This window comes from Mastigoproctus giganteus, chromosome 10 (assembly GCF_048544385.1).
Source record: "Mastigoproctus giganteus isolate SK-2022 chromosome 10, ASM4854438v1, whole genome shotgun sequence".
In the NCBI taxonomy this organism is placed as follows: domain Eukaryota; kingdom Metazoa; phylum Arthropoda; class Arachnida; order Uropygi; family Thelyphonidae; genus Mastigoproctus; species Mastigoproctus giganteus.
Window position 1 is genome coordinate 129,429,306 of NC_143584.1, and position 24,365 is coordinate 129,453,670.

The 24,365-nt window shown below is 39.2% G+C and overlaps 1 protein-coding gene across 8 annotated transcripts in view; it reads right to left on the minus strand.

The window, feature by feature from the left end:
- LOC150079283 (ubiquitin carboxyl-terminal hydrolase 48-like) overlaps positions 1–24,365 on the minus strand; it is a 955,076-nt gene that overhangs the window by 405,645 nt on the left and 525,066 nt on the right. For all 8 annotated transcript variants that reach the window (XM_090382262.1, XM_090382266.1, XM_090382265.1 and 5 more), the window contains one exon: positions 10,209–10,390. In XM_090382262.1, the coding sequence (XP_090238388.1) occupies positions 10,209–10,390 (182 nt within the window). The remainder of the gene's footprint in view (positions 1–10,208; positions 10,391–24,365) is intronic.

Genomic DNA, 24,365 nt, shown 5'->3' on the forward strand with positions numbered 1-24,365 from the left:
GCAGATGTTCGATGAAGTGTGGGTCAGCATGTGAGGACTGATAAAATGAGTTTTATTTTGTTTTCAAGTTGTTGCTTGACAATTTGATTTTTTCAAAGTAATTGTATGAGTTGTTAGTATCAGGTTCCCTTTATAGTAGTGGGGATCTTAAAAAAAAAAAGGGTAATTTCTTGATGTGCATGAGCAATTCTCATTGTTAATGCTCATGAAATCGTCTAGTAATGTACGGGGGAAAATAATAAGTGGTTGTATGTGGTGTTAATTTTTATTAGTTGTTTAAAAATATTGCGTTTCTTTTTCTTCATTTCAGCTCTGACATCTTCTGCTGTCATGTGACATCCCCCAGTAATGTGCAGGCAAGAGGAAGAAAGCAGCGAGTGTCGCAGTCTCCACCGATGAATCACTGCCTTCTTCCTTTTCTCGCAGTCTGCAGGATGCAACCTAATCTGAATTATTAGCCATATGGTGCAAGGAAGCCTGAGGCTTATGCTGCACCAGCCAAAAAAAAAATTCTAAATTACAATGAGAGAAAGAGAGAAAACAAGAGTCCGAAGTAGAAAGGAATCACCCAGAAAGAGAAGAATGATATCCAGCTCAGGACCCTGGGAATGCCAAGCCCATACTCACAGGGTCCTGAGTTGGATATCATCATTCTTCTCTTTTTTACCATTGAATTTAGTGTGCATTTTTAGTTTGGTGTAGAAGTTTTATAAACCATGACTGTTAAGTCTTTTGCTTTCATGGAAAGTTAGCAATGTACATAATTTAATAACAAATATCACAGGCTGTTTCTAAATCTTTCAAGACTAATGCAGATGTGCATATAATTCACTATATAGTAGATTAGCTGACTGTGTTCTCAATAAGGGCATTGTGTTCTCAACCATGTCACTCATTTGGCAAGATCTGGATTTGAATCATTAGCATTAGCATTAGTAGAGGCATTTGATGCAAGAAAGCAAGCTTATGCAGCATCAGCCAAAAAAAAAAAAAAAAAAAAACCCACTTCCACTTCACCCCTCTGTTCGTTCAAAATACCTGTCCAGCTGAGCCTTAAACTTATTTAGGCTATCAACCTCCACCACAAGGGATGGAAGTCTGTTCCACCAACCAACCACCCGCTGGCTAAAGGCAAATTTCCGCACGTCTATCATACATCTGTCTTTCCTCAATTTGAATTTATGCCCTCTCAGGTGATTTTTCTGAGCTAGAGGAAGAATCCCATCAGCATTGAGCATGCTTAAACCATTCAAGGCTTTATACACCTCTATCAGATCACCCCGCTGGTGCCTAGTCTCCAGACACTGTAATTTGCAAAACTTAAGCCTTTCTTCGTAAGAGCACCCCTTTGTTCTATTCACTAATCTTGTTGCCCTTCTCTGTACTCGTTCCAGCAGCTCTACATCCTTCTTGAAATGAGGGGATTCTTGAAATAGGATGAAAGGGACGGCTCTGTGTTTTTGCTGCATAGTTGAGGGACAATATTTTCCTCCGAAGATGGACTGGAGGTTCATGTGCCTCTATATATAGACTCTGTACAGGGGATGTTCTGAGTGCTCCTAAAGCAGTTCTTAGGGCACTGTGATGGAAAGTGTCTAGCTGAGTTAGTGCACTATTCCTGGCAGAGTCATAGATTGGAGCTCCAGTCCAAGTGAGATCGGATTAATACTTGATACAGCCAAAGCAGAGTGTATCGGTCAGCACCCCCACGTCGATGAAGATAGTACTCTGAGGATATTTAATTTTTTCAAGCAAATCATTCTCAGGTATGTGATGTGTTGTAAGAAGGTTAATTTATTGTCCAGGATTAGACCTAGAAATCTGATACTATTGGAAACAGGTATGGTGAAATTTTTAAGTTGTAATTCAGGCTCAGGGTGGATCTTATGCTTTTTACAGAAATTAATACAGTTCAATTTTTGTGCTGATAAGTGGTAGCCATTGCGAGACATCCACAGCTCAATTTTGTTAATTGAGATCTGAAGCCGTCTCTCAATAGAATTCATAGTTTTTCTTGGCACGAAATCATGAGGTCATCTGCCTAGTGATATAATTCTAATGTGCTTGGAATATCATGGATGTTGTTGTTGTTGTGTTTAACGACACATAGGCTGCTAGGGCCATATTGTGTCTTTCTAATGGTGAATATGGAATATTAGCTTAATTGTGATAACTATATTTTATGATATATTCCTATACGATTTAGGAAAGTAAAGAGTTCTTTTTGATTAAAATCATCTCCCAGAATCTGTAATAAATTTATTGATGACTGCGTATTAGAAATTGACTTAAAGATGTCTAAACGGATGGTTTGAAAGTAGGGACAGTCCACTAACAAATGTCGAATGGTCAGTTGTACTTGACATGATGTACATTGGGGAGCGCTGTCATTAGTTAATAGATACAGGTGAGTGAGATGAGTGTGCCCAATCCTTAGCCTTCCTAAAATTATTTCATCTCGTCTGTTTTTTCTGAAGCTGGATTGCCACAGCTTTGGTTCCGGTTTTATTTGGTAAAGTTTATTTCCTGGATAACCTTTCCAGATTAATGAGCAGCTGTTATAACATGCTTTACGGATAATGTGTTTGTAATCCGTATATGGAACTTGAAAAGTCTGCGAAATAGTGGTTTCTGGTTGTTTGGCTGCATGATCTGCTCTTTCATTGCCGTCTATTCCAGAATGTCCTGGGATCCAGCAGAATGTCACAGTTTGGTTCAATTCCATACAGGCAAGTAACTTAGAATGAATCTGTTTTACTACAGGGTGAGAGGATTTGGTATTAGTATTTATGGCAGAGACAGCACTGAGTGAGTCAATGAATATTAAAGCAGACGGAATTAGATGTTCAATAATGTGATCCAGAGCTAAGTTTATAGCATAGAGCTCAGCAGTGAAGATACTGCATGCTATTGGCAATGAGACAGAAGTGCTAAATGATGGGAAGATTGCAGCAGCACCTACTTGGGTCTTGGTTTTTGATCCATCTGTATAGATTTCACATGCGTTTGAATTAGAAAGAGTGTAAGTTGCATGTAACTGTGCGATATTGGAAGGAGACAGCGTGTTCTTTCCCCACTGTTGAAAGTAGTCATCATATATTGCACAGATATTTTCCCAGCGTGGATCTGGTGGTGTTTTGTCCTGAAATATATTGCTGATGTCTATGTTCCATGATTGAGCCAATTCCTTAAATCGGGAGCAGGTCGGTTTTCATTAGGTTTACTGATATAAAATGACTCGCATTCAGTATTGTAGAGACATCTCCAACAAGGATGAGAGGGCAGACTACGGATTTTTGCGGCATACATCAGAAGTAATGATTTTCTGCGAAGATGTAAGGGAGGTTCATGAGCTTCGATGTACAGGCTCTGAACCGGGGAGGTTCTGAATGCACCTAGAGCGACTTTCAAAGCACAGTGCTGGATGGTGTTTAGTCGTTCTAAAGTACTTTTCCTCGCTGAATCATATACTGGAGAGGCATAGTCCAAGCGAGACCTGATGAGAGCTCTACACAGATGGATGAGGGTATGACGATCAGCACCCCATGACATGGATGACACACACCGAAGGATATTCAATTTCTTCAAGCAGATGGTACGAAGATAGGCCACATGTGCTTGAAAGTTCAGTTTCCTGTCTAGTATCAGACCAAGGAAATGGATATTGTGAGCAAGAGGAATTGGCACGTTATTTATCTTTAGCTCTGGATCAGGATGAAGTGACCGAAGTTTGCAGAAATGAGTGGTAGTGGTTTTCTGTTCAGCGGGTTTATATCCATTTCGTAAGGTCCAGGATTGAATTTTCGTTAAAGCAATTTGTAGCTGTCTTTCGATAGTATTCATGCTTTGTGATTGGCAGGATATAGTGAGATCGTCAGCATACATGTATACTTCAATCATTTTTGGAAGTTCTTCCAAAATATTATTGATCCTAATCGCAAATAGGGTTGGACTCAATATGAAACCCTGTGGGACACCCTCTTCTTGAATGTGAGATGTTGACAGCATGTTTTTATATCGGGCCTGAAATGTACGCAATTTTAAAAAGTTCTGAATTATTAAAGGGAGATGTCCTCTCAGCCCCAACTGATGCATATCTTTAATAATACCATGACGCCATGTGGTGTCAAATGCTTTATGAATATCCAGGTTGACCATCACTAGATGTTGTTTTCTCACGAAGGCATTACGAATGTTGGATTCAATTTTTACAAGTACATCTAGGGTGGACCTGTTTTTACGGAAGCCATATTGTTGATCAGAAAGGAGATTTTCGGAGTCTAGAATCCAGGTGAGCCTCTTATGTACCATCCTTTCAAAGATTTTGCCCAGACAGCTTGTCAACGATATTGGTCTGTAATTCTCAACTAGAGAAGGATCTTTGCCTGGTTTTGGAATAGCACAAATATAGGAATGACGCCATGACAGAGGATACGTATTTTCAGAGATCAGGTTATAAAAGAGTAATAGTGTGCCGAGATCGGCTTCACACAGATGCTTCATCATACTGTAGTGAATGCCGTCTGGTCCTGCTGCGCTGTTCGGAGATTTGCTCAAAGATTCTCTCAGTTCAGATAGAGTAAACAGCTGGTTATATGGAAGTGAAAGTCTAGTTGCAAAATTAAACTTATGACGTTCTGATTCAGTTTTACTGCGTTGAAAGGAGATCACATAAGAGGAACAGGCAGAAATGTTATAAAAAGATTCGGCTAAAGCATTTGCAATGTCAGTAGGAGAGGATAAGTCCTGCCCATTGCATTGTATTATCGGAGATTGCTGCGGTAGAAATTTCCCATTGAGAGCTTGAATTTTTTTCCAAATGATTCGAGTGTCAGTATTTTTGTTAATAGCTGAGGCGAATTTAATCCAGGAGTCACATTTTGCTGTCTTCCTAATTTGTCTTGCTTTGGCTCTGAGTTTTTTGTACATAATTAGGTTGGCAGTAGTTGGAAATTTGCGAAACTGGTTCCAGGCACGGTTTTTTTCTCGTTTCACTTTGGAGCATTCTTCATTCCACCATTGATTTTGGTGTACCCGCTTGCTCTGGTTGGATTTTGGAATGGAAATTTCTGCTGCAGATAATATATGACTTGTAATGTGGTCAGTTACAACATCAAGAATATCATGGATGATATTGTTTATTCTTATTAAAAATAGCAAAGGACTCAAAATAGATCCCTCAGAAACCCCATCCTCCTGTATATGAATTCTAGAAAGAGCATTTAGATGACTAACTTGAAAGGTTCTGCCCTGGAGAAAGCTTTAAATAAACAAGGGAAGCCTACTTCGTAGTCCAAAGGTGTGAAAATCCTGTAGAATTACGAAGCATCATGTTGTATCAAAGGCCTTTTCTGAATCGAAACTTACCATAATGAGGTGGTAATTTCTGACAAAAGCCATATTGATTTTTATGTAAGATGTTATGTGACTCGAGAAACCAGGTAAACCACTGGAGAACCATTTTCTCCAGTGTTTTCCCCAAACAACTTGTTATTGTTATTTGGTTTTTAGGAGCATTAGCAACTAAGGCCATATTGCTCCAGGGATATGCAGTGGTCATTCCCTGACCTTTCCGCATCCTCCGGTATTTGGTGGGTCACGGGCTCGAACCCCGGTCTAATCAAGAAGAATTTTGCTAACAGAGACAAGGAGGTGATTATACCTTTGTATAAGGCAATGGTCAGGGGCCACACCTTGAGTTCTGCATACAGGTCTGGAGGTCTCATTTTAGGAAGGATGTAGAGTTGCTAGAGCGAGTACAGAGAAGGGCAACAAGATTGTTAAGAGGAACAAAGGGATTCTATTACCAGGAGAGGCTTAAATTTTGTAAGTTGCAGCATCTGGAGACTAGGCACCTGTGAGGGGAATCTGATTTAGATGTACAAGGCCTTGAATGGTTTGAGCAGGTTCAATGCTGATGGGATACTTCCACTTGCTGAGATTAAGAACCCGAGGGGGCATAGATTCAAATTGAGGAAGGATAGTTGTAGAATAGCCGTGCGGAAGTTTGCCTTTAGCCAGTGGGTAGTTGATTGCTGGAACAGACTTCGATCTGTTGTTGTGGAAGTTGATAGCTTAAATAAATTTAAGGGTGAACTAGACAAACATTAGGAGTGACTGGATGGGTGAAATGAGAAGGGTTTTTTTTTTTTGGCTGATGTTCTATAAGCTTGCTTTCTTGCTTACAGAACATCAGCCTCAACGAATGCTAATAAGTTAGCATTAGCGATATAATGCAAGGATGCCACAGACTTTTGCTGCAAAAAATAAAAATAAAAATGAATAACAAAAATATAAAAAATTAAATATATAAAAGAATAAAAAAAACTGTCTGTGTTTCCCTCCTAACATAGGTAACTATCTAGCTAACCTTTAAATTTCTCTAAGGTATCAGCCTCAACTAAGTTACCCACAAAAGTTAACTTGTTCTAGCAACTTACAACTTGCTGAGTGAAAGAAAACATCTTACAATTCATTCTAAATACCGTTTCTTTTTAATTTGAATTTATGGTCTGTGGTTCAGGAATTCAACGAGACACCTTGAAGCATATACAGTCTATATTGGCTGATGCTGAAGTGAAAGGTAACATATTTATTGGTCCACAAGTTAAGGAGATGTTTGCTTCAGTCTTAGAGTATAATGGGGGATTTTAACTTCCCAGATATTGACTGGAACTTGTGGGTTGGTCACTCACACACTAGTCAGACTTTTGTGGATTTATTGGATGATTGTTTTCTGCAGCAGCATGTTCGAGAGGCAACCAGAGAAAGTAATACTCTTGATCTGGTTATCAGCAGTGATCATTCGTGTATTAAGAATTTGCAGATAAAGGAACCACTAGGTGGCAGTGATCACAGTGTGCTGAAGTGGGATTTACTCAAAGAGGTAACTACCGTCAGGGGTAAAGGAAAGGGTTTTTGCTTCCGTAAAGGGGAGTACAGTGGTTCAGACAGTTTTTAAATTCTGTACAGTGGGATCGACTGACGATGTTACAAACAGTAAATTCTAAGTGGGAAGCATTCAAGGAATTAATCGTGGAAGCTACTAGACTTTTCATACCGATGAAGAAATATTGTTCAAGGTTTAGGCCTAAATGGTTATCAAATGAACTAATGAGACTCGTGACAGAGAAGAAAAATGCATGGGATGCATACAAATTATCAGGCGACGCAGAAGCCTGTAGCAGATATAAGCTAGTCTGTAATCAGGTCACAAAGGAGGTTCGGCAGGCAAAGGCGGATTACGAGAAATCTTTGGCAAAAGATGCTAAGAAAAACAGCAAGGATTTCTTTACTTATATAAACTCTAAAAGGAAGGGGCTGAATATGATTGGTCCACTTGACATCGATGGTTCGACTGTTGATGATCCTGCTCAGATAGCAAACAAACTGAATGAGTATTTTGCATCTACATTCACACGTGAGGAATCATTACAGTTTGAAAATGGAAGAAGGTTATCAAATTGTAGCAGTGTGCTTAATGATTTTGTAATAACTGAGAGCAAAGTGGAGGAGAAATTGTTGAAGTTAAACATAAGAAAGGCACCTGGGGCGGATGGGATCTATCCAGTTATATTAAAGGAGGCGGCAAAGCAACTATGCAAACCCTTAGCCATAATTATGAGAGCATCCTTGGATTCAGGGGAGGTTCCCACGGACTGGAGATGTGCAAATGTATCCCCAATTCACAAAGGAGGTTCGAAGGGTGACACGAATAATTACAGACCAGTTAGTTTAACTTCTGTTCCGGGTAAAATAATGGAGTCACTGGTTAAAGATGCATTGCAGGATCATCTAGACAAGACTGCAGCAATAATTCAGACACAGCATGGGTTTGTTAAGGGAAAGTCTTGTCTGACAAATTTGATTGGTTATTATGATGTGGTCACAAAGGAACTGGATGCAAAAAATAATTTTGATATCATATACTTGGATTTCAGGAAAGCTTTTGACACTGTTGCGCATGGAAGACTACTGTACAAATTGGAGCAGAATGGTATTAAGGGTAAGTTGCTACAATGGATAAAAGGATGGTTAAGTGGGAGAAGACAGAGGGTGGTAATCAATGGGTGCTGCTCTTCGTGGACTAATGTTATTAGTGGAGTCCCACAGGGTTCGGTGTTGGGTCCACTGTTGTTTTGTATATTTATCAATGATATTGATGAAGGTATATCAGGCTTAATGTCGAAGTTTGCAGATGACACGAAGGTTGGCAGGGTTGTTAATGACAGTAATGGCAGTGTGCTACTGCAACAGGATCTAGATAATTTGGGCAGATGGGCTAAGAAGTGGCAACTGAAGTTTAACCTTGACAAATGCAAAGTACTGCATATGGGTAGAAGTAACCCCAGAGAAATGTACCAACTGCGTGGTACTACACTTAAGGTGGTAGAAAATGAAAAAGACCTGGGAGTAATTGTGCAGTCAGATATGAAGTTTTCTGAGCAATGTAGACAGGCTGCTAGGGCAGGTCATGGGGTTTTGTCAATGATATATAGGAATTTTGCTAGCAGGGAAAAGGAGGTGATTGTCCCTCTGTATAAGGCAATGGTCAGGCCACGCCTTGAGTACTGCGTACAGGTCTGGAGGCCTCATTTTAGGAAGGATGTAGATTTGCTTGAGCGTGTACAGAGAAGAGCAACACGATTGGTGAGGGGAATGAAGGGATCCTCTTACCAAGAGAGGCTTAAGTTCTGCAAATTGCAGTGGCTGGAGACTAGGCACCTGCGCGGTGATCTGATTGAGGTCTATAAGGCCTTGAATGGGTTGAGCACGCTGAATTCTGATGGGATCCTCCCACTTGTTCAGAATACGAACCTACGGGGACATAAGTTCAAATTAAGAAAGGATAGATGTAGAATAGATGTGCGGAAATTTGCCTTTAGCCAGAGGGTGGTTAATTGCTGGAACAAACTTCCATCTGTCGTTGTGGAAGTTGATAGGTTAAATAAATTTAAGGAGGAACTGGACAGGCAATTGGAGGGTATGGTGTGATTTTTTTTTTTTTTTTTTTTTTTTTTTGGCTGATGCTGCATAAGCTCCTACACTTGCTTTCTTGCATCAAGTGCCACTACTACTACTACTACTACTACTAGTATTGGTAAGCCCATATTAGCATTAGTAGAGGCATGTGATGCAAGAAAGCAAGCTTATCAGCCAAAAAAAAAAAAAAAACTTTCCTGTTTCACCCATCCATTCACTTCAAAAGTTTGTCTAGTTCAGCCTTGAATTTATTTAAGCTGTCAACTTTCACAACAACAGATGGAAGTTTGTTCCAGCAATCAACCAGCTGCTGGCTAATGGCAAATTTCCACACATGTATTCTACAACTGTCTTTCCTCAATTTGAATTTATGCCCCTCAAGTGCAGAATCTGAGCAAGAGAAGGAATCCCATCAGCACTGAGCTTGCTCAAACCATTCAAGGCCTTATACACCTCAATCAGATCACCTCACAGGTGCCTAGTCTCCAGAAGCTGCAATTTGCAGAACTTAAGCCTTTCTTAGTAACAGAACACTTTGTTCCACTCACTAATTTCATTGCCCTTCTCTGTACTCATTCTAGCATCTCTACATCTTTCCTAAAATGAGGCCTACATACCTGTATGCAGTACTCAAGGTGTGGCCTGACCAATGCCTTATACAAGGGGATAATCACCTCCTTATATAAATGTCACAAAAACATAAAACCTTTAAATGCTGTCAGTAATTTGGCAGCATTTAAAATCTTTAAATGCTGCCAAATTACTGACACTAGAGAAAACCAATAACACCTGAATTCAACCATAAAATACACATATAAGAAACAGTTAAATATAAACAAACATTTTTGCTACTTAGTGTTATTATTTACATCTTGAGGGAAAGAGAGAGAGAAAAAGTTATCATCATCACAGTTGAATTATTTAATCAAATCCATAACTAATAATTTTCCCTCAAAATAAAATCACCACAAAGAAAGTCTTAAATATGTAACTGAAGATGACTGAAGCACTATTCAATTATCTTACTGGTAAACTGACAATCAAAAAATTAATGAACCAATAAGCATTTCATTTAGGCAGAAGCATTTGCTGATCTAAGTTCTAATTCATGATCTTAGCATTAGAATATTAATTAAGTACATACAACTATTCAAATATAGCTGGCATTCATCTATTGTTTTATTAATCATGAACTGCAGTTTAATAAATATTAAGATTTAATTTACCGGGCAAATCTTCGCCACTCTTCAACAAAATCCTTATTAACAATGTAGAGTGTAACTCCAGGAGATAATTTCTGCCAGGATGGTCGACCCTTATCTAAATATAATTCCTGGAGACAAGCTTTCTGTTCTAAAGCTTGATTTCTATGCCTATCACGAGTTTGTTGATCTTCTTCTTTTTGTAACTAAAAAAGTAACAGTACGAGATAAAATTTATGAATATTAGATAATATTTATTTAAAGTCATAATGAAGTTAAATAATGATTTTATACAATTTAGTTTGGTTGAAACTGCTTCTGTGGAGATAAAAATTATTCATAGGTTTGTATATGGACTTCATAGTCAAGATGGGAAGATATCAAAGTAGCTCTTAATTAAAAATACAGAATGGGTTTATAAGGTCTTTCAATTTTCTCAAAAATTAAGAATTAGGATCACATGGTTACAGGTATTTTGAGGCAAAAATTGAACTTTAATTTTAAATCAAAAGGATACTCCAGGCATCTGCTGTAGTCTGAAATACATGTATTACTTAAAAATAAATGTCATTGAGTCTGCTTTCCCAAGCACACATACCAATGCCAAACACATGAAGCATATTTAAACTTATTTCACTCTTAACAATGGTCATAAAAAGAAGGTAAATGCCCAACTGATGGGTTTTGTAAAGAAATGTAAGAGAAAAATACCATTCATTACATTAGAAGTAAAGAGAAAACTGATAACAATCAGTGAGAGCAGACTGTCAAAGTAATTATAATGGTAATGATTACAGCAGTTATAACAAGCACTATGACTCGATATGTGATCAGAATTCTATTAATTATGCTAGTCTTCTGTGATGGTATAGTGGTTCACTACTCATCTGGAGATGTCTCATTCTAATCCTATCAGAGACTGGAGGAATTCTTATAGGCCTCTTTCAGGTGGGGCTGTTGTTAGCCAATATCAAGTAATGGAAAATACTGTTGTTGCTTGAGGGTTTATCAGCACAACAGCTACTGTAGCCTCACTGCACCCAACAGATGGTTTTAGAATTGACAAGGTTTATTTTTGAGTACAGGTAGTTGCCAACTTGACAAGATAATTCATTCCTAGTGCATGCTCATAAAGCGGGAATTTATTTCCAATACATGTGATGTTAAAAACGGGGGTTACGTTCTGAAAAATGAAATTTGACCATAGTAATATTAAATAAAGTTCAACAAAACAACAGTTTATGCTTAAACAATGATCTATTTATCCAAAGAAATTAAAAGTCTTTAAAATCAAGCAAATTATAATAATAAAGAAATTATTTATGTAATACAAATTTTAAAGAATATTTATTCTTCATCATCAATCAACTAAATGCACACTTGTTGATGGTTCCTCACTCGTTGTTGGCTCGGCATTCGTTGTTAGTTTGTTAAAAGCACAGCAAGTCATAGTCTTCTTCAAAAATCTTCAAGAGTCATTTGTTTCCAAGACAGTCTTCTCTTTTCTTTATAAATTTCATGATAGCATGCATAAGCATTATTTAAATCTGTATCAACTTTTTCTGTGTTGTAAAGCTTCGTCAAGTCCCTTGAGAGTGAAGGAATGGATAAGAGTTTCATCTGCTAAACCTTCTTTCTCAACTTCTTCATATTTTGCCATTTCAATGAGGTCTTCATTTGTGAGCTCTCCATTGTGTTCTTGAAGCAGATCATTGAAGTCAGTTGTAGAAACCTCAAACTGCAATTGGATAAAAACATTTACAACCACTTCTATTTGATTTTTACGATCTCTGCTGGTTCTTGAAATCCTTCAGTTGTCAATAAACTGATTACAGAGTTTATTCCAAACACACTTCATGTTCCTCTCTGTAATGTTGTCCCACACTCATTTTGTTATTTTGATTGTAAAATATGGAATTCTTTAAGAGTTGGACCTCCCTCCTTACTACTGTACTGTATTGTAGAGGTATGCGAGTGGTTTTAAATGGCGTATTTATGAATGTTTAGCATTTATTTATTGCAATTAGTGTTTGTATTTTTGATTTTGTTGATACTTGAAAAAAAGAACTCGTAAACCCAGGAACTCGTAAAGTGGGAACTGCCTGTATTACATTCACTATATATGGTTTAGATTATGGTTACAGAAACAACAAATTTAAGACAATATAAAGCTCTTCTACATTTTAATTTTCCCCTTTTCAGAGGTTCCTGTAGCTGCATTAGGAGATGGAAAGCTGTTTGTCATGCCACTTTACATGTTGGACAGTCTAAAAGCATTAGATATTCTTGAGCAGCATGGTGTGTAAGTAAACTGTGTTATTTATTCATAATAAAGCACTCAAACCTAAGTTGGATTAATTATGTTTATTTCCCTTTTGGAAATATGTACATAATGGAATCAAATGTTTTGTGGTATATTCTTATTCTTACCATTTCTTCTGTGACTGCAAAGACAGTAAGTAAAGATTATTATTATGTACATCTTAAAATTCTAGTAGAATTAAATTTCTCTTATCTAAATCAAAGAATTTGGTTGAAAGATTAATTTTATATAAGTAAGTAACAATAATAAGTATGCACTTACCTACTGTCTTTGCAATATCGCCATCATAAAAGATCACTTAGGTCACAAGAAGTTACTGACTTGTTTAGGGGTGAAACATATACGTATATATATATATATATATATATATATATATATATATATACAGTGTGGTTTTCTTAATCTCATTGCCAGGTGGTTTGGTAGACAAGAATCTAAGGGATGATCTTTATAGTAGTCTCAATACCAGGGTGCACATGTCCTGTGGGTAACATTACTGCAGGTACTGGCTTAGTGGATAATGGGGAGGTTAGTACACATTTTTGGATATCTGGTATTAAAAAAAAAAAATTAATAAAAATAGTATAAGATAAAATGAAATAAATAAACTAATTATATTGTCAGGAAAAAACTTACCAGTCAAGATCTGTTTCCAGTGTGGTTGGTAGGGATTGATTTAGGTCATAGTGCACTCCTTAGTTGGGGGGGGGGGGGTTGTAGTTAAGAAGTCTAAACTTATTTTTAATTTGGTTTAGGACTATTCTTAAAGATGTGTATGGCTTTTTTTGATCTGAATTCTTTTGCTGCAGGTAATGTTATCCATGGCTTCTATTAAAAAGGCTTCTTTGTAGAAGCCTTTTTAATAGTAGAGTTTACAGTTATGGTATCTGTCTTTAGCTAATACTGTATTGATATTTCTGGAAATGACCATTTACGGAAAGCTGGGCCTGAATTTGTTACTCTGCCTTTTCCAATGTCTTTCTTGTGTTCTTTTACTCTGACTATGAGTTTTCTCTTGCTTTGTCCTATGCATGGCAATCTCTGCACTGTAGCTGGTATATAGGGTTTTTTTTGTAGTGATGGTTTTGGAGAGGGGTAGTCAAGATGGAGGTTTTTAATGTCTTTTATTGTTGTATTTTATATATACCTGATAAAAATGTTAAGTATTTTAGCTATTTCTTTGCTGATACATGGGTACATAGGGGATGGTGATGAATTGTTTATTCTTTATTAAAGATATTGTTGGGAGTATTTTTGGAGAATTCTTCTATTGTGCATTTATAATTTTCGATATGAGTTTATATGGATATTCTCAAGATGTGTGTTATCTGGTGGATTTCATCCCATAGAGCCTGGCCCTTTCAGAGGCAGCAGGTCTTTGCCTCAAGGCAAAGCCCTTCAGAACACCTATTTTTGTGTTTATGGGATCATTTGACAAGAATTGGAGGTTAGATCTAGTGTCTGCTGGTTTTCTATAAATATGTCTGTTGTAATGATGTTGTGGGTTCTGCTTAGTAGCAGTTCTAGAAATGATAATTTTTTTTTTTTTTTTTATCTTTTTCTAAGTCAGATGCTTTTCCAATGGATTGTAAAAACCATCAACACCAGCCTTACCTGCAAATCCTAGAATGCTAAGAACTCACATCTATTCAACCAACTAGAAAATGCTAACCAATAACAATTCTAGCATTTGAGTTGACAACATGTTCACTAATTGCTTTGAAGCAACTAAGACCTCCTTCACCAAATATTAGGTGACCAGATACATACTACCTTCCCTCAAGAAGCCCTACATATTTCAGATATTCTTGATTTAACAGATCTGTTGATAGAAGACGTTTACGTCAACTACAAAAATAGCCTATATAAACAAAAACAAGGTCACAGTGTAGGCAATCCATTCTCCCTAATACCGGCAGAGATTTTTATGAATTCCTTTGAAACAAAGCTATAGAAAAATCTACCTAAAATCTAAAGTTTGGATTAGATGTTCCTACCATTTGGCTGCATGGCATTGAGGAATTCAACAACTTTTATTTACATATCAATAGCCTATTTTATTCAAATCTTATATTACATATCTTATTCAAAATTGAATCAGAAAATGATACAAAAAACTATATTTTTAGACCTACTACTAAGCAGAATCAACTACACCATTACAACACAAATATAGGTTCCGAAGTGCTTTGTCCTAAGGGCCTACTGCCTCTGCAAGGGCCAGGCTCTAAGGGATTAAATCCTCCAGATAAGACAAATCTTCAGAAACTGTGAATATCCACATAAACTCATATATCAAAATGATAAAATGCATAATAGAAAAATTCTCCAAAAATATTCCTAATGATATTCCTGATGAAGATAAACAATTCACCAACCCCTGTGCACCACGTATCAGTGAAGAAATAGCTCAAATAGCTAAAAAAACCATTTTTATCAGGTATACAAAAATCACAACAATAAAAGACATTAAACTCCCCTCCAAGATCCTTGCCACAAAAAACTCTATATACCAGCTACAATGTACAGATTGTCCTAAAGCTTACATAGGACAAAGAAAGATAAAACTCATAGTCAGAGTAAAAGAACATAAGAAGGGCAATGAAAAAGGAAGAGTAACAAATTCAGACCCAGCTTTGCATATATGGACAGAGCGTCATAAATGGGCATTTCCAGAAACACCAGCACTAGCTACAGACAATACCATAATTAAAGACTCTACAAAGAAGTCTTTTTAATGGAGCCATGGATAAGATTAACTGCAAAAAAAGGAATTCAGATCGAAAACATAACTTTAAGAATAGAGTCCACATACATAACTTTAAGAATAGAGTCCACATACATAACTTTAAGAATAGAGTCCTAACCCAGGTTAAAACTAAGTTTAAACTTCTTAACTGCAACCAATACCTCCAACCAAACAATCCCTCCTCCAACTAAGGAGTAGTTGGTTAGCCCTTACCTTACCAACCACAGCACTTACAACATTGGTCAGCCCTTACCAACCACCTTAGAAACAGAAGATCTTGACTGGTAAAGTTTGTCCAACAATATAATTTATTTATTTATTTATCTTATGCTATGGCTCACATCTGGTGAGTATGGGCTTGGCACACCCAGGGTCCTGAGCTGGATATCATCATTCTTCTCTTTCTTGGTAATTCCCTTCTACTTCTCTCTCTTTCTCTTAGGGTAACTCAGGAGATTTTTTTTATCTGGTGCAGCATGAGCCTCAGGCTTCCTTGCACCATATAGCTAATAATAATAATAATAATAATAATATATTAAGAGTTATGGTATTAGGAAAGACCATTGCAGCACCTACCTTAGCATCTGTTTTAGAGCCACTATGCACACATGGGTGGAATGTGAGTGTTGAGATTAATAGTCTGCATGTTATCTCTTGATGTCTAGATTAGCAAGACTGCTTTTTTCTCACTGCTGGAAGTTATCACAGTGAATAGGTCTGTCATGTTGCACCTATCATAGTTAGTCGCTTGAATGTTATCGGGGTCCAATTCCCAATCTGATATAGGCGCCTCTGTAGCTAGGTGGGCAGGAGGAGCAGTGCGTAGTACACACTTCTTGATCAGAACAGGGTTCAAGCCCGTGCCCACCAAATAAGGAGGATGTGGAAAGGTCAGGGAATGACCACCGCATATCCCCGGAGCAATATGGCCTTGGTTGCTAATGCTCCTAAAAACCAAATAACAAACAAACAGCAACAAATCTGATATAACAATTTGTAATCTTATTTGTTTGTAAGAGTTTTTGTAAGCTGGTTTATTCATTTTGGGTTTATTTATTTATACATTATCCTATGTGGACTGAAAAGATATAGCCAGGTAGGGTGTTTAGGAATGCCTCCTTTTCATAGCATAGATTACTAAGAGCATTTGTCTACAGAAGTGAAATGGAGATTCATAGCCTTCCAAAGCTATGTAGTCTAGCCACAGCAAAATACTGGTTCTATCAGGGCTACAGACGGGGGAATCATTAGCATTAGCATTGGTAGAAGCACATGATGCAAGAAAGCAAGCTTATTCAGCATCAGCCAAAAAAAAAACAAAAAAAAAAAAAAAAACACACCACTCCCATTTCACCCCTCCGTTCGCTCGAAATACCTGTCCAGTTGAGCCTTAAATTTGTTTAGGCTATCAACTTCAACAACAAGTGATGGAAGTCGGTTCCACCAACCAACCACCCGCTGGTCAAAGGCAAATTTCCGCACATCTATCCGACATCCGTCCTTCCTCAATTTGAATTTATGCCCTCTGAGCTGATTATTCTGAGCAAGATGAAGAATCCCATTGGCATTGAGCATGCTCAAACCATTCAAAGCATTATACACCTCTATCAGATCACCTCGCCGGTGCCTAGTCTCCAGACTCTGTAATTTGCAAAACTTAAGCCTTTCTTCGTAAGAGCAACCCTTCGTTCCATTCACTAATCTTGTTGCCCTTCTCTGTACCCCGTTCCAGCAGCTCTACATCCTTCTTGAAATGAGGCCTCCAGACCTAGCATTAGCATTAGTAGAGGCATTTGAAGCAAGAAAGCAAGCTTATGCAGCATCAGCCAAAAAAAAAAAAAAAAAACCACTTCACCCCTCTGTTCGTTCAAAATACCTGTCCAGCTGAGCCTTAAACTTATTTAGGCTATCAACCTCCACCACAAGGGATGGAAGTCTGTTCCACCAACCAACCACCTGTATACAGTACTCAAGATGTGGCCTAACCATTGCCTTATACAAGGGAATAATCACCTCCTTATCACTGCTAGAAAAATTCCTGTATATCATTGACAGGACACCATGAGCTACTCTTGCAGCTTGTCTGCACTGCTCAGAGAACTTCATATCTGCCTGCACAATTACCCCCAGGTCCTTTTCATTCTCCACCACTGTCAGTGTAGTACCGCAGAGTTGATACGTTGCTCTGGGGTTACTGTTTCCCATATGTAGTACTTTACATTTGTCAATGTTAAACTTCATTTGCCACCTCTCAGCCCATCTGTTCAACCTTTCCAGATCCTGTTGCAGCAGCATAGCGTCAGTGGTGTCCTTAACAACCCTGCCAACCTTTGTATCATCTGCAAATTTGGACATTAAACTTGATATCCCATCATCAATATCATTCATAAACACCGAAAACAACAATGGACCCAACACTGAACCCTGAGGAACTCCACTAATAACATTAGTCCACGTTGAGCAGTGTCCATTGATTACCACTCTCTGTCTTCTGCCACTCAACCATCCCCTTATCCATAGCAGCAATTTGCCTCCAATGCCACACTGCTCCAATTTGTGCAGCAGTCTTCCATGTGCAAGAGTATCAAAAGCCTTTCTAAGATCCAAATATATAATATCAAAGTTATTCCCTGCATCCAGTTCTTTTGTGACAACATCATAGTATCCAATCAAATTGGTCAGGCAAGACCTGCCCTTAACAAAACCATGCTGCGTCTGAGCTATAACTGAATTCTTGTCTAGATGATCCTGCAGTGCTTCTTTAACCAGTGCCTCCATTAATTTACCTGGAACAGAAGTTAAACTAACAGGTCTATAATTACTTGTGTCAGCCTTTGATCCTCCTTTGTGAATTGGGGTCACATTTGCACATCTCCAGTCTATGGGTACCCCCCCCTGAGTCCACAGAAGCTCTCATAATTATGGCTAAGGGTTTGCTTACTTCCTTTGCTGCCTCCTTTAATATAACTGGATAGATCCCATCCACCCCAGGTGCCTTTTTTATGTTTATCCTCAACAATCTCTCCTCCACTTTCCTCACAGTTATTACAAAATCATCCAGCTCACCGCCAATGTTTACTTTACCTACATCATTCTCCTTCCTGAATAACTCCTCATGCGTGAATGTACTCGTTTAGATTGTTATCCACCTGAGCAGGATCCTCAACTGTTGAACCATCAATATCCAGTGGACCAATCTGATTCATCCCTTTCCTTCTTGAGTTTAAATAGGTAAAGAACTCTTTTCTGTTTTTCTTTGCATCCTTTGCCAAGGATTTTTCGTAGTCTGCCTTTGCCTGCCTAATCTCCTTTGTGACTTGGTTACAGACCAACTTATATCTATCATAGGCTTCCATGTCACCCATTAATTTGTATGTATCCCATGCATTATGCATTTTTCTTCTCTGCCAAATGTCTCATTAGTTCATCTGACAACCATTTAGGCCTAAACCTTGAACAATATTTCTTAGTTGGTATGTAAAGCCTGGTAGCCTCCAAGATTAGTTCCTCGAATGCTTCCCATTTTGAATTTGCTGTTGGTAACATCATCAGTTGGTCCCACTGTATAGAATTTATTAAATACTGTCTCAGACCATCACAGTCGCCTTTACGAAAACAAAAACCCTTCCCTTTACCTCTGATGGTAGTTACCTCCTTGAGTAAATCCCACTTCAACACACTGTGATCACTGCCACCTAGTGGTTCATTTATCTGCAGATTCTTAATGCATGAAGAATCACTACTGATAATCAGATCAAGAGTATTGCTCCCTCTTGTTGCCTCACGAACATGCTGATGTAGAAAACAATCATCCAATAAATCCACAAAAACCTTGCTAGTGTGCGAGTGACCAACCCACAAATTCCAGTCAATATATGGGAAATTAAAATTCCCCATTATAAGACTCTCTGATTTACTGGCCCACTCTATTTCCCTGTACAATATCTTATTATACTCATCAGAGTCATTAGGCCTATAGCACACTCCTACTCTCAATTTTGATTTCCCTATGCTTATGTCACACCAAACTGACTCGACACTGCCCTGTCCATCGATGTCGACTGGCTTCACTTCCTTGGACTTTATGTGTTTCTTAACTAATAGCATAACCCCTCTTCCCCTCCTGTCCTGTCTATCCTTTCTATACACATTGTATTCCCCAAATTCAGTTCCGCATTCCTTATATCTGAGTGACACCACGTCTCTGATATCCCAACAATATCTGCCTTTGATGTTTTGAGCAATACCTCAAATTCATCAAATTTATTTACCAAACTCCTAGCATTAGTGTACACGCAGGTATACATGCACCTGTTTCTATTCTTGGCTACCCTAACACAACCCATGTGTTTACTTGTACCACAATGACTCCCAGCAGTCTCTGAAATATCCTGCATCTTGTTTTCCAGGCTTCTGCTCATTTCAATAGAAGCAATGCAAGAATCACTTCCACCTCTGCCAGTGGCTACTGTTAATCTATTAGTCTTTGTATCCCCCCCCCCAACTAGCAGTTTTCCGACCCACCTAACTCTGCCTCGACAGCATCAGCAAAAATTCTTGCACCCTTTCTATTTAAGTGTATCGCATCCCTGTAGAAGCAATCTCTCCTGTTAACAAGTACAGTCCAGGCTGAAAAAAATTCTACCCCTTGAGCCTTGCACAATCCCTCCAGGGCCGAATTGATCGACAAGGCTCTCATCATATACTCCCTCCTATCGTGTATGGGCAGAATTGCAGACACTTTCAAATTCAACCCTAATTCTCGGCTTTTGTTCAACAGTGACCTGTACTTGTTAAGTAATTCTGCCGGTCTCCTACTCTTAATATCATTAGTGCCAACGTGTACAACTATATCACCTTTTGTGCCCTTAAAAGATGATATCCGCTCTACAACGTCATCAACCTTTGCCCCTGCCAGACATACCCTGGTCCTATTCCACCTATCCTTTTTGCAAAGCATGTTCCCCGCTTCCCTGACAATAGAGTCACCAACAACTACTAGTTCCTGTGGGACCAGCGCATTCTGTCTAGGGGGGCTGCCTCTGTGTTGCCTGATGACCAAGTGCAAGCTCTGGCGTTGATGTGGGCGGCTGAGAGCTTGATGGGCCCCTCAATTTATTTCCTTCGAGGGCATCCACCCTGTCCTTCAAGCTCTCATAAAGGCCCATAACAATGCTGAGTTGTCGCCTGATTTCCTTGCACTCCTTACATCATGCACACACAAAGACATCCCTCTTGGCAGTATCATGTCCCGTACCCGACTGCTCCGCAAACATCAAGCAAACAGTGCATTTTAAAAGTGCTTAAACAGTGCATCATAATCCAATCCTGATCTGATCAGTGCATGATATAAGTGTAACAGGGTGTAAGAGTCAGCTCCCCATGTTATTACAGATATCACTCTGAGAATGGTGGTTATTATTATTATTATTATTATTGTTTTTTTTATAAAACTTGTGAAGATATTTGATACATTCCAGAACGTTAAGTTTACTATTAAGAATTATGTTGTTGTTGTTATTTTTGGTGCAAGGGCTGCTCAGGCCATATTGTGCCTATCAGTGATGTGGAAGTTACCCATGGTGACTGTTATGGGAACAGTCAGAAACAATCATTAAAGTTTATCCGTTTAAGAAAGCAGAAAAATTCTATGATATTGGCATCATTAACTATGATATGACAGAGCTTCAAAGATTTGGAAGAAAACTGAATGAGAATTGCTGGGTATGAGAGTATAAGGTGCATTAAACAAGGATGTGTTTCATTGTGAGCAGAGTGTTGCAGTGTGTACACTGTGGAAGGCCATTTCCTGTGAGGAAAAGTAGATGAGTAATATTACTGTGGCCAATTCTTGCTCTGGCTAGGATTACTTCCTCCTTTCTGTTTTCTCGAAAGCTAGAAGCCCATAACTGTGGATCTGGTTCATAAGAAGGGCAATGAAAAAGACAGAGTATGAAAGAGCTTATTATCCATTTTAGCTTGCCATATAAGTGACCATTGTTCCTTACACAGCCTTCGTATATTAAATTTGTAGTCAACATATGGAATGCAAAAACATACAGCTGGGTTAGATGGATGTTTGGCAGCATAGTCTGCACATTCATTTTCAGATATCCCAGTGTGGCCTGGGATCCAGTAAAAGATGACTGCTAGCTGGCATTGCCACTACTAGCAACCACTGCCTCATCACCTACAGTGTCACTGATTCATGGTGGTCGCAGGAACTCACTAACCTGTGAAATTCTCTGAAGCACGCTTGTAAAGAGTACCAACGCAAGTGATGGACTGAACCTACTCACATCGTAAAACAGTATAGAGACCGATTCAAAGAAGTCTGCTGTGAATATACTAACAAAATTTACCAGGCCAAGCAGAGTTCCTGGTGTTCCCTTGTCAAGACTGATGGTAACCGAAATCCATGGGTTTTAGTCCACACACTCATGAGGAATAAGCTGGGATCAGTGGATGTCAAACTCTGTCCACTCTGATGACTCATCTGAGACTACACACTGGGAAGAAACAATCAACTGGATTCTGGATGAACTATTATATATTGACAACATCAACTCTAACACTGACATCCACAGGAAGATCGCAGCACAAAATTCCAGCTTCAAGCCAGACATTATGGAAGAACCATTCACAGAGGAGGAAGTCGATGCAGCAATTAAAAAAATTAAAGCTCCTAGTCTGGATTTTATTGAAGGCGAGACTGTGCAACGTCTCTGGGCCTTAGCTCTAATGATACTTCTTCAGCTCTTCAACACTCTTTCCATCACATTGGAAGCATGCTAACCTGAGGCTCTTACCTAAGGATCCCACAGGTACCTCCAAGGCATACCGCCCGATTGTGCTCCTTCCTATTCTCGGCAAGGTATTTGAGAGACTGCTGCTCTCCCACTTCCAACCCCAATATGAAGCCAATGGTTTGGCATCCTCGCTTCAATTTGGATTCAAACAAAGGTGCTCCACAATTGATGCTCTATCTAAAACCCTCAAAGTGGCAGAACAGTCAGATGCAATTTATGTACTGGCAATCTTCATTGACTTCAAAGGAGCTTTTGACATAGTGTGGTGGCCGGGCATTCTTCAGAGGGCCAGAGTCTCAAACTGTACCTGGAATACTACCACTACCACTGCCTCAAAAGCTACTTCTCTAACTGCAAGGTCAGCATCAAAACAAAATATCACTGCATCACCCAACATCTAACCCGAGGCTGTCCCCAGGGCTCCATCCTGGGGCCAGCTGTCTGAAGTATGATACTCGACAATTGGCTCCTGAGAGACCACACACTATTCAGCTTTCTTATGCCGACAACATGGTTATCATCATCGAGGGCCCCAACCACGCCACCATAGAAGCCCAGGCTGCAGCTGTTATCTCTCTCTCTCTCTCTCTCTCTCTCTCTCTGCTCTGTCTGTATGGGCCATGGAAAATAAACTCTAAGTCTCCACTGAGAAGAGCAAAACCCTCCTACTGAAAGGCAAACTGGACTTCTCCAGACCTCTTACCATACATTTTAATAGCCGCCCACTGAAAAACTACCGATTGGTGAAGTACCTAGGAGTAATTTTGAATAACAGGAGAACTTTCATGCCCCATATCCAAACTATCAAAGAAAAGATAAAAATTACATCACTATGTTAGCACGCTTTACCCGCAAGGACCGGGGTCTTAAAGGACCAACTCAATGCCTTATATATTCAGCAGTATTTATACCAATTGTCACATATGGAGCTGCAGTATGGTACCAAATGACTAGTGCATGCACAACGTCAAATTCAGCAAATTCAATGACTTATGCTACTACAAATGACCTGTGCATGTAGAACGACATCAAGTGCCACCCTACAGGTACTAACAGGCTGCCTCCCCTTGGACCTCCATGTCACTTTTATTGGACTCTCTTGTGCTACTAAGAAGAATAAGGAAGCAGAATTCCTCGCTATTCAAACCCATACAGATACTGATATCAAACAGGAACATAAACGTGTGTATCTAGAACTGATAAACCTATGGCAAACCCACTGGAATAACTCCACAACTGGTGCAACTACTAAACTTTTCCTCCCCGAGGTAACCTACATCAACAAACAACGTTCCACTCGGTTCTTTCCTAACATCTATGCTTCCTTCTTATTAACTGGCTATGGGTCCTTCAAGAGACACCGTCTAGAGTTCGGCTCTGTACCTGCGGAGAACCTGAAGATTGGGACCACGTGATGTGTTCATGCAATGTATACTTAGACCTAAGAACCCAACTACTCCTAGACCTCCACACTACATCACTTCGGCCAGAAACCAAGTTATTGGAATCTAATGATGCCTTCCGTGCACTGACCAGTTATGCCAACGAGGTCTTTCGTCGTCGTTGGCATCACCTGCAGCTCCCTAACACTACTCCTGGATAACTTCCTCCACACAGCAACTGATACCCAGCACCGGAAACTTCCAGTCATGAAACTGCAAATTGCGACCAGCCCTGCCGACGCTGCTCCATGATTCTCCGTTGTGACGATACTGGACTCTTTAATTTGAACTTTACCTGTTCTTTTCCAGGACTCCCACAACTGCACCTAGCACTCTTCCTGCTCCTTTTCGCCTGGGGGGATGCCTACGCTCTGTCATCCCACACAGTCTTCTCTGTCTTCTACTTTTCTGTCTCTTCTTTGCTCTTTCCTTGGTCCCTACCCACTCTCGCTCCTGCAGGAGTGTGGACGGCCCATCAGATGTCTTTTTACTCCCTGGTCCGGCACCTCGTGCCAGTGGACAGATGCTGGGAGGCTCCTTCCTTGTGATCGCGCCTGCCAGTAACGAAGAGGCCAGTCAAACAACACAAACAACACACTACTCACACTAACTGGCCTTGCAATGTGAACAGAATACTTCATACGGATTTGTGGGAAACCACATAACAATAACACTATGTCCACTATTCTAGCTGGCATTCCTGAATATGAATCGGCTTACTACTTATTATTATTATTAGCCATATGGTGCAAGGAAGCCTGAGGCTTATGCTGCACCAGCCAAAGAAAAAATTTGAGTTACCCTGAGAGAGAGAGAGAGAGAGAGAGTCAGAAGTAGAAGGGAATCACCAAGGAAGAG